The sequence below is a fragment of the Sinocyclocheilus rhinocerous genome, unplaced genomic scaffold (genome assembly GCF_001515625.1).
Source record: "Sinocyclocheilus rhinocerous isolate Xijiao unplaced genomic scaffold, SAMN03320098_v1.1 scaffold1881, whole genome shotgun sequence".
Taxonomy (NCBI): domain Eukaryota; kingdom Metazoa; phylum Chordata; class Actinopteri; order Cypriniformes; family Cyprinidae; genus Sinocyclocheilus; species Sinocyclocheilus rhinocerous.
In genome coordinates this window covers 405,960-416,868 of record NW_015635041.1, presented here as the reverse complement: position 1 = coordinate 416,868, position 10,909 = coordinate 405,960, and the positions used below count along the sequence as shown (strand labels likewise).

General features: G+C 39.8%; 1 protein-coding gene across 2 annotated transcripts in view; it reads left to right on the top strand.

Annotated features, from left to right (window-relative positions):
- Positions 1–7,304, top strand: part of LOC107746312 (zinc finger protein 711-like) — an 11,336-nt gene extending 4,032 nt beyond the window's left edge. Inside the window, exons 3-6 of one of the 2 annotated variants that reach the window (XM_016560454.1) lie at positions 1,508–1,645; positions 1,741–1,878; positions 2,733–2,864; positions 6,021–7,304. In XM_016560454.1, coding sequence (XP_016415940.1) covers positions 1,508–1,645; positions 1,741–1,878; positions 2,733–2,864; positions 6,021–7,198 — 1,586 coding nt within the window. In that variant the 3' untranslated portion in view covers positions 7,199–7,304. Of the gene's footprint in view, positions 1–1,507; positions 1,646–1,737; positions 1,879–2,732; positions 2,865–6,020 lie in introns of both variants that reach the window. The other variant, XM_016560453.1, reaches the window with a different exon arrangement.
- The last annotated feature ends 3,605 nt before the right edge of the window (positions 7,305–10,909 follow it).

Genomic DNA, 10,909 nt, shown 5'->3' with positions numbered 1-10,909 from the left:
TTTATTTGACAGTGATTTCACATTTCTTGTTTGTATGAAGGCTAAATACAAATAAAAGGTGAACATTAATTTATTTGTGCTGTTTTTTTTTTCTAAAATATTATATGGTTTTATATGAGGTGTCATAGACTTGGCAAATTCATTTTTCATAAGTTTGTATGCACAGACATCTGTTGTGGGCATTCTTGGCAGTTTTTACAAGGCTTTTTTAAATGGTGTTCATATCGATATCGGAATTATATCGTATCGACCGAAATTAAGAAATATATCGTGATATAAATTTTGGCCATATCGTCCAGCCCTACTTTCACTTAATGTCGACTAATCGTTTCAGCCCTAGATTCCATACTGCTACTCGTGCAATCACTGTTATTGTTGCTTATTAAGTTTAGGGATTTGAAAGAAACACCAACAGGTACAGTAACCTAGTTAAAGGGATAATTCATTCAAAAATTTAAATTTGCTGTTAATTTACTCAGTCTTAGGCCATCCGAGATGTAGGATGTGACTTTTTCCTCAGTAAAACAGCAAAGAAGATTTTTAGCTGAAACTGTGATCATTGATGATTCATAAAATGCATGTCAGCGGCTGCCCGTCTTTGAAAATTAACAAAAAGCTTATCTGGGAACACAATATTAATACCCGTGGCTCCTGAAGATGAGGCTCCTGAAGATGAGGTCTTATGAAGTGAAACGATCGGTCTGTGCAAGAAACTGAACATTGTTTACAACATTATTCCCTGTAATCCAGAGCCTCAGGTAAACGGGGAAATATTATTCTTTTCCATTAACTGATTCTTTCAGACAGTTTGTTTCAATTAACTAGATCAGTTCACTAGTTCATTGATGTAATCATGCAATGGCGTCACATATACTCAATTACACTAAATTAAAGCATTAAAGCATCCTGTAATGATGTGAAACGTGTCTGTTTTACATGTCTAAAGCATAAGCTTTCTTTAGCTCAACTTTTTATATAAACCACGAGGAACCATAAAAACCTTCATCCCCCCCTTCGGTTCACACATATCAGCGGCTCATCGGTCCGAGTCGAACTGTTTCCTCAGTTCAGTGACTGTTGAAGGAACTGGAGCGCTGAATGATTCATTCATCACAGGATCAGATCCGCTGGTATTTTGGCTCATTTTGAGTCGGAGTGACTTTCAGGCGTCTGAAAGTGAGTTTTGATTGAGTAACTTGTAGATCTGTGCTGCTCAAGCCACAAACAGTTTCAGATGCTTCAGTTTGATTTGGTGAACTGGTTCAAGCAAAACGGTTTAAAAGAATGATTCGTTTGCGAACCGGACATCACTCCGGAACGTTTGCCTGCGGCTCTGGATTACAGTAATATGTTGTAAATAGTGTTCAGTTCTTGCACAGACCGATCATTTCGCTTCATAAGACCTCCATATATCGTCAGGAGCCACGGGGATTAATTTTGTGTTTCCTGTATATGCTTTTTTGACTCTCAAAGTGACGGTAATGACTCTGTGTGGATTGTGTTGTAGGCAGCACGGAGGTGGTGGCAGAGAGTGATTTTCCCAACGGGCACACGGTGCTGGAGCCGGCGGGTTCAGGCAGGCTGCCCAGAGAGAAGATGGTCTACATGGCTGTAAAGGACATCAGCCAAGGAGAGGAGGATATCAGTGAGTTCTCCATCTCTCTTTAAGAAGAGTAACAGGTGCATGCAGCAACTCAGAAATGTGTGTTATGTTTATGCTGTTCTCTGTCCTGAAAGCAGACTGTTCGGAGATGACTGACCAGGTGTATATGGAGGTCATAGTTGGGGAGGAAGAAGCTTCTGCTATCACTGAAGCGCAGCTGGAGGACACACCGGTTAACAAGACCTTTGTTCCTGCCGCCTGGGCGACTGCTTATGGTCCTTCACTTAATTTATATTGCAGGCAGAGATAGAAATTGCTTTATATGAATAGTCCACCAAAATTGAAAATTCTAGCTGAACTCAGTGTAGCATAATAGTATCATACTCTAGTATGGTACTCCAAATATGACTATATTCAAAGTCTTGTGAAGCCATATGATAGCTCAGGGTTAGGTTTCAGCCGAATCCTTTTGACTAAATTCCTGGCGAATGTCAAGAAAATATTTAAGTTAAAATTTCAATAATTTAACAATACATTGTATGGTTCTCTGATGATGGTTAATAGTCACAAGACATTACAGGAAGACAATTTTGTTTAGTTATTATCTTATTTTGATTGTTTTTATATTAAGTATTTAGTATAGGGCTGCACAATTTGGTCATAAATTATATTGTGATTTATATATATTTTTTATAATCACAAGATAATATACTGCTAATTAAAATAGTGTCTTTTGAGGATGTTCACTTTCGATCTTTCCACAAAAAAAAAAAACTTTTAGACTAAAAAAAGCAAACAAACAGAAATAGTGTTTGCATTGTCTTTGTAGCTTTACTTTAAAGTGAAACTCAGCACATCAGACTGAATCACAAACTTTTGCAATTTGATGTATTTATTGCAATCCTATTTATTTATTTTAATTTTAAATTTTTACCACTGAATTATTAGGTTCGCAAACTCACAACTGGGAAACCCTGCAATAACTGATGACAGAATTTTCATTTTTGGCTCTCGGTCACTATCGGTCATTTAACTTAACATTTATAGAAACATTCTCCTTTCCTTTTAGTGTATTTATAGCGTGTAAATGTCCAATCCAAACTCCTTACCAGTCATGGCTTTCCCACAGGAAGCAGTTTTGAATGTAAGAATGCTGCAGCCACTCCCTACCTACAGATCACTGACAGCATCAGCACAAACCGAGCACTTAAGCAAAAGATCAAGAAGAAGAGGAGAGGAGAGACACGCCAGTGCCAGACAGGTATGATCTGCCGCTAGTGCTAGAAAGTTTTTAAATGTACATTAACTTAAATTGACCACATATGTTCCTGGGCTCATCAGTGTATGCTATTTCAAAAAGAGAGAAACAAAATTGTCTTCCTAATATTTCATCTTTCACCGTGTCAATTGCACTGTATGACTTTTTTCTGACTTAAGTTACCTAGCAAAATAACTTTTTTTTTTTTTTGTCATTGTTTTTAGACTACCATTGTAGGTAATGCAATCTTTATAAAAAGCTGACAAAAAGTAATGCTGTAATTTAACTCTTAGCGACCCAAGTATTGACATTAACGATGTATTATTTTTTTCCCCTTTAAATGTGTTTTTAGGAAGCCTGCAGTTATTCAAAAATAAAACAAACAAAAACGAATATTATTTACGCGTCTCATATAGGAGGGAATTATATGCTAGTAGACACAATAAACTGAATGAATTTAACACCCAGTATACTGTACATTGTGGTTAATCATCTTCAGCACAGTTCTCCCTTTAATGCATTTTTAAGCTTTGCCAGTTTAAATTTTAAAGCAATCTTGAACAGTTCAAAGACACAGTTGAGACATCAATTTGGTCATAACCTTATTTCCATAACAGTCTTGTGGTATATATCGTTATCAGCTAGAAGACTGAAACTTTGTGTTCATGTCACACAGAAACAAAAATTGCAGTCAAATTCTTGCATGTTGTGAGAAATTGTAAATGTTTTACTTTCAAACTTGGTGTTATGATACATTTCAGAATTTTTGCTTCTGTTATATGAAGTTTAACTATAATTTAATTCCTTTCCTTAAACGGGTGGTTGATTGTGATTCCACTTTTTTTACTTTAGTTTGTGTGTAATGTTGCTGTTTGAGTATAAACAATATCTGTAAAGTTACGGCGCTGAAAGTTCAATGGAAATGGAGATATTGTCTTTTAAAGAAAAGCCTGTTTAATGCGTACAATTACAACTGGTAGGGACTACAACGAGCTACTTCTCGGGTTGGTGGCATCACAAACCCTGCAATTAACATAAACCCCGCCCCCAGGAACACGCAACAAAGGGGGCGAGGCTATGTTGCGCGGCTTTTCCAACGGAGCACATGCAACTATTGCCCGTAATGGTAAGGGGCGTGACGTTTCCGGACGAATCACTAACAATACACTGGGCCAGCTAACCAGTCTGAGCCCTTTGCGCATTTAGGAGGGAGTGGTATCATAGAAACAGGAAGTCAACCGGCCGTTCAAATGACAACGAAGACAGCGGCGTAGAATAAAGGTAACATATATGAAAAATAAGGCGGTTTTATAAAAACGAAGCATGAAATCATGTTACACTGCACCCCATAAACACAATCAAGCCTAGAGGAAAACCAGTCAACCACCCCTTTAAATCTGAACAACTGTTGCAATTTTGCTGCAGTAGGTGTCTGAGAATTAATGTTCATGTAATAGAGCAATAATAGCAAATAATAATGATAGATTTAAAAAAACAAACAAAAAAAGAAGTTCTTGAAGGGGTCATCGGATGCCCATTTTCCACAAGTTGGTATGATTCTTTAGGGTCTTCATGAAAAGTCTGTAACATACTTTGGTTAAAATTTCTCGATGGTAGTGTAAAAAAACCACCCTTTTTACCTTGTCAAAATCAGCTCTGCTCACAGCGAGCTGTTTTGGTGCATGTCCCTTTAAATGCTAATGAGCTCTGCTGACCCCGCCCCTCTCTTCCGTGGAGTGACTCTTCCGTGTTCTCTGAGACTGTAAACTTTAGCCGCATTCGTCGCGGAACTTGCTAACTAGCACATTATTAGGAAATGCAATTTGCAAAGATTCATAAAAATTCATAAAAAAATGTATTTGCGTGAACATAGACTCATTTAGGTAGATCGGGGGCGCATTCCCTTCAAAAACAAATGTAATCCACTCCATCTTCAGTGGCTTAGATGTCGGGAGTAAATGCGACTGTTATGTTCATTATTACATCCAACAACAGAACACCTCAATCGCTTAGGAGTCATTCTTGTCTACATCTGCTCCAGCGTCGAAACAATGGCGGACTGTTTACAGCTCACTCAGGGCGGAGCTAAGGGAAAATGCCAGTGTCAATCAACAATCGTGGGAGGGGCCTGGGCCTGTGACGTAACACAGCCAAGAATCTGAGAACGGCTTGATCTGAGAAAGGGGTTATGATTTATGGGGATTAAAAAAAAAAAAAAACACTGGGGGGATTTTTGTCATTATAGGGTGGATGTGTACACTAGAGGTGTGAATCGGCACTGGTTTCACGATTCAATTCGATTACGATTATCATGTCAACGATTTGATTCAATTCGATATCATGATGCATCACGATTGTATCAAATTTATTTTGTGCATTTTTATTAAATTATATAAGCAGGATAATTTGAAAAATAATTACGTTAATTAATTATTGTTAAGAATTAAAGTAAATATGGCTTCAAAACATACAAACAAATATTTAGTAATAAAGGGGAAAAAGACAATTACAAGTGATAAACAAAAAGCACTTTCAGCATCTAAGAGTGCTTTAAGTATCCGAAAGTTTACAGATAATCATAGTTATGGGTTTTTCATTCTTCCTCAGCATTATTGCTGTTTGATTATTACTGATGAGATCATAGACAGTGGCAGCTTTAATAGGCTGCATTCACACTAATGCACAGAACAAGGAAACATTGTCAAGCAATACGCACGCATCTGAAGCCTGCCGCGATTGCCTCTAGCGCACACACGTGCCATTTCCAGCAAAAGCAAAGCTCAGATTTAAAAATAGAGAGTGCATTTTTAATACAAGCCCGTATGAGAATGACGTCAGTAGGCTATAATCAATTATGGTCTATTACTGCATCGATGCAGAATCGTCCACGTCCGCATCGCAATGCAACGATTAATTTCAACACCCCTAGTGTGCACACTGCCAACACACATTTCACTTCAAACACCATGCAAAAGTGAATTTTGCATCCGATGACCCCTTTGATGGTGAAGTTGACCCCCTCAGTCTGGTCATAAAGCCTCCTTAAAAGTGGATGTTTAAAGGGGAAGTTGTCCTTTCTTCTTTTTTTTTTTCTTTTCTTGTTGGATATCCTGTCTCACAACAGAAGTCTATGTTCAGCATGCTCTCCTTCTGTTTCAGCTGTGATCATCGGTCCTGACGGGCAGCCCCTGACCGTCTACCCCTGCCACATCTGCGGCAAGAAGTTCAAATCACGCGGTTTCCTGAAGCGCCACATGAAGAATCACCCGGACCACATGTTCAAGAAGAAGTACCAGTGCACCGACTGCGACTTCACCACCAACAAGAAGGTGAGTTTCCACAACCACCTGGAGAGCCACAAGCTGATCATCAAGAGCGAGAAGATCCCGGAGTACACCGAGTACACGCGGCGCTATCACGAGGCCAGCCCGCTCAGCTCCAACAAGCTCATCCTGCGCGACAAGGAGCCCAAGCTGCACAAGTGCAAGTACTGCGAGTACGAGACGGCCGAGCAGGGCCTCCTCAACCGCCACCTGCTGGCTGTGCACAGCAAAAACTTTGCGCACGTCTGCGTCGAGTGCGCCAAGGGCTTTCGCCACCCGTCGGAGCTCAAGAAGCACATGCGGACGCACACGGGCGAGAAGCCCTACCATTGCCAGCACTGCGACTTCCGCTGTGCCGACCAGTCCAACCTAAAGACTCACATAAAGAGCAAACACGGCACTGACCTGCCCTTCAAGTGCGGCCACTGCCTGCAAGCCTTCGCCGAGGACAAGGAGCTCCAGAGACACACGGAGATCTTCCAGGGCCATAAGACTCACCAGTGTCCGCACTGCGAACACAAAAGCACCAACTCCAGCGACCTGAAGCGTCACGTCATCTCGGTGCACACCAAAGACTTCCCGCACAAGTGCGACGTCTGCGAGAAGGGCTTCCACAGACCCTCCGAACTGAAGAAGCACGCCGAAACGCACAAGGGGAATAAAGTGCACCAGTGCCGGCACTGCGATTTTAAGACGTCGGACCCCTTCACGCTGAGCCGCCACATTCTGTCCGTTCACACCAAGGACTTGCCGTTTAAGTGCAAGCGCTGCAAGCGCGGATTCAGGCATCAGAACGAACTTAAGAAGCACATGAAGACGCACAGCGGTCGCAAGGTCTATCAGTGCCAATTTTGCGAGTACAACACTACGGACGCTTCGGGTTTCAAACGGCACGTCATATCCATCCACACTAAAGACTATCCGCACAGGTGTGACTATTGCAAGAAGGGTTTCCGGCGGCCGTCGGAAAAGAATCAACACATAATGCGGCATCACAAAGAAACCCTGCTATAACGCTCTTTCTTTCTGCTCCACAGCTACACGTCTCATTTACGGCCCTCTTATTTAATGCAATGGTTCTCAACTCCAGTCCTCGGGACCCACTGCTCTGCACATTTTATACACCCTTAAAAATAAAGGTGCTTAAAAGGTTCTTAACAGCGATGCCATAGAAGAACCATTTTTAGTTCCACAAAGAAAGGTTCTTTAAAGAACCATCTCTTTCTTACCTTTTTATAATCTGAAGCACCTTCTTTCGCCACAAGGTTCCATAAAGAACCTTTAACATCTGCAGAACCTTTCTGTTTCACAAAAGCTTCTTTGTGGCGAAAGAAGGTTCTTCAGATGTTAAAGGTTCTTTATGGAACCATTTAGACAAAAAAGGTTCTTCTATGGCATCGTGAAGCACCTTTATTTTTAAGAGTGTATGTCTCCCTTATTTAACGCACCTGATACAGATCATCAGCTCGTTTAGGACAGAGATCCATGAACTGAACTGAGTGTGTCAGATAAGAGAAACATACAAAATGTGCAGAGCAGTGGGTCCCGAGGACTGGAGTTGAGAACCACTGATTTAATGTGTAAAGAAACGTAAATCACAGCCGCGGGAAAAAGTGGCTAACAGTATGGTCTTGGTCAAAATGATCATGTCACACCTCTCACGGTCTTTGAAGAAAACAGTCGTTCAGTGTTTCAGATGCCTATATTTTTATACCCACTTTGCTTAAATGCTGTTAGCAAATCGTATCCGCTATAATAAAGAAATAGTTCACCCAAAAATTAAAATGTACTCGTTCTCATGTTGTTCCAAACATGTTCTCTAGAGGATAAAAGACGTTTCGCAGAACGTTCTTTCATTAGCTAATAGCATCCACTGACCAGTGTCCGTCAGGCTTCAAAAAGGATGAAAAAGCACCATAAAAATAGACTTTGTGCACTTTTTGTGTTCATTTTGGACTTTGAGAGCTTCTGGTCACTGTGAACTTTTGAATGGAAAAAGCAGCACAGTGATTTTGTGCTCCATGGAAGAAAATGACATGGGTTTGGAATGACATGAGGGCGAGTAAATGATAACAGTTTTCTTTTATGGGTGATATATTCCTGGTCTGAGCATCATCATAGGCCTTAGTCAGGATAGACGACATTCACAAAATGAGGCTAAACGTACAGTCTTTATAATGCCATGTGCTTTATAAACCTAGATCGCATGTCATTTGAAAGCTGTTTAATGAAGTTTTTGGTCTACTGAAAGACGTTTCATCAGCTGTGCAAGCGGTATGTTGTTAAACAACATTACAGTCTACTGATTCCTCACTAATTAAGTCCGGCGCTGTCCTGACTAAAGCCTATGGGGACAGACACTTTCCTTTTCTCTCCAAAGTCATTCAATCATTAGATGTATTTTACCAGCTTGTATGTCCAGGTTTTACTGTACCTTTTACCGTTTTATACCCATCATGATGTTACTTTGAGCAGTTCTGTTGTGGTATCTGAAACTCTATGATTTAAACCAGTGCATTTTTCCAGCATCTGCTCTCTGCGATCCCGGTGTCTTCGGCGTTCCTCACCTTTGTGAATACCACTACCAAATTCAATGCTTGTGTAAAATGAAACGATAACAACACGGCGAACTTGCACATACTGCCAATTATTTCTGATCTCTCGAGTCATGCCTTACATGGTTTGTTTTTTTTTGCACTGAATTAAGTATGAATCGATTGTGAATATTTTTAACAAGTTTCAGATACGCTATAATAGATGTATACATTAACAAATGCAAATCACATTAAGAGCACCCTTTGCTTTTATAATGTCACTTTGAGTTATTTATTTTTTAGCGGGTGGGCAAACGTAGACACGACATCCTAAAGCATCCTTCAGCCCCTTCCCAGCAGTACTTGCGTGTAAAAAACCTCAGCGATTCATGCCTGTTGATCTGCGTAGCTATGACTGGTTCACAGCAGCTCTCATACCGCACAGGGTGGATTTGGAGGGGCGGTACTTCCTGTCAGTCATGTTTTTGTCAGACATCCTAATCTGTAATGCGCACTCCAACGTCATCATGTGTAAAAACCTTCGTTATAAGCTCCGTCTCAGAAGAAAAAACTGTTTAACTCTAGGGGAGTTGGAAAATGAGCCTATTTTCAAAAATAGTGGAGTGTTCCTTTAAGACGTCGCAATGAAATTGAAAGAGTGGGTGATTTGCAACAGCTTTAAAAGGTTCAGTTCACAATAATTCAGATTCCTAGAAATTACAAGAAGTCACTTCTAATGGTTCATCATCTGGACCGATGGAAATCTCACTGAAGACAGCGTCAATGGATGTAGTAGATTTTGCTTTATTCATAGTTTAATTGGTTGTATTAAGTTAAAACGGTGTTTAATTGATCAAGTGCTTTCAAAGTAATCATACATTTGATCCCTGGACTCAATCACATGAATCACTCATTCATGAACCACAAGGAGAACTGTGTGTAAATAATAACCATTCTTGCGTAAATCAAGACGCAGCCGTTCACGTGATCGTTTATGAAGGACTCACAGATTCTTTCTGCTGGTGTTTTGTGAATGAGGCTTGTGGCTCTTGAAATCTTCCGGCCTGTGCGAGCGTTCGTTTGGCAGACTTATGAAAAGTATGCCAGCGGTCTAGATATCGCTGTGTTTGTTACAGTTGTGGTTGGAGACTCTAACAATCTTCATGCGAAATAAAATTCATGCATTTCAGTTATTCTCTGACAGGTAAGAAGGAATCAAAATAAATATTTCTTTCGAAAAGCTTTTTTTTGTTTTCAGAAATGGTTTCACACTCAGGTATTTCCTTGACGTTTAGCAAATAGCACTTTTCAGATGTAAGAAATTAACACAGTCTAAATAAATCATTCAAGGAAAATCATTTTAATCCGCTTATAAGTGTTGTATTGTGCCATTAAAGTGGGTAATTACACATACTGTATTCTGTTACTGTGTGCGTCTCAATCACTTCCCTAGTTCAGCACTCATCAGGGGCTTTCTCAATCACAGAATAATTCTGGAATATTAAGTCCCTAAAAATCCTACAATCCACCACAAAAATCAGGACGCTCACTAGGTTCCCTTAACAGAAATGTTGATAAGCAAAACACAAATTGCATGAGCCTACGCCGTAAATATAACATTCGGTAGAAGATTTAAGGTAACACTTTATTTTGATAGTCTACTTTAGACATTCTACTAACAGTAAGTAACTTTGCAACTACATGTCAACTAGCAGTTAGTAGAGTATTAGTAGACTAGATCTTCTAACACTTTATTTTGATGAGTCCACAACATACTGACTGTCAACTTATTCTACTAACCCTAAACCTACCCTAACAGTCTACTCTGAGAGTTAGTAGACATCTAGTTGCAAATTAATGAGAATTAGTTGACATGTTGTTGCAAAGTTACTTCTAGTTAGTAGAATGTCTAAAGGGGACTATCAAAATAAAGTGTAACCAGATTTAAAGACAAACTTCTGTTTAATTACACTTTCTGCAGGTCTCCAAATGTCTCATTCGCCCTTCCTCAACCGAGTCGAAAATCTTTATATTAATTGCATTAAATGTCACATGCACAAAGACGTTCGCACTTATAGAAAAATGGCTTTATAAAGTCAATCAGTTGAATGAATGACTCAGTACTCACTCATTAAGTGACTTACCGTCACTTACTGGTCGTTTAGTTGAGAAGTATGTTGAAAAGTATGCA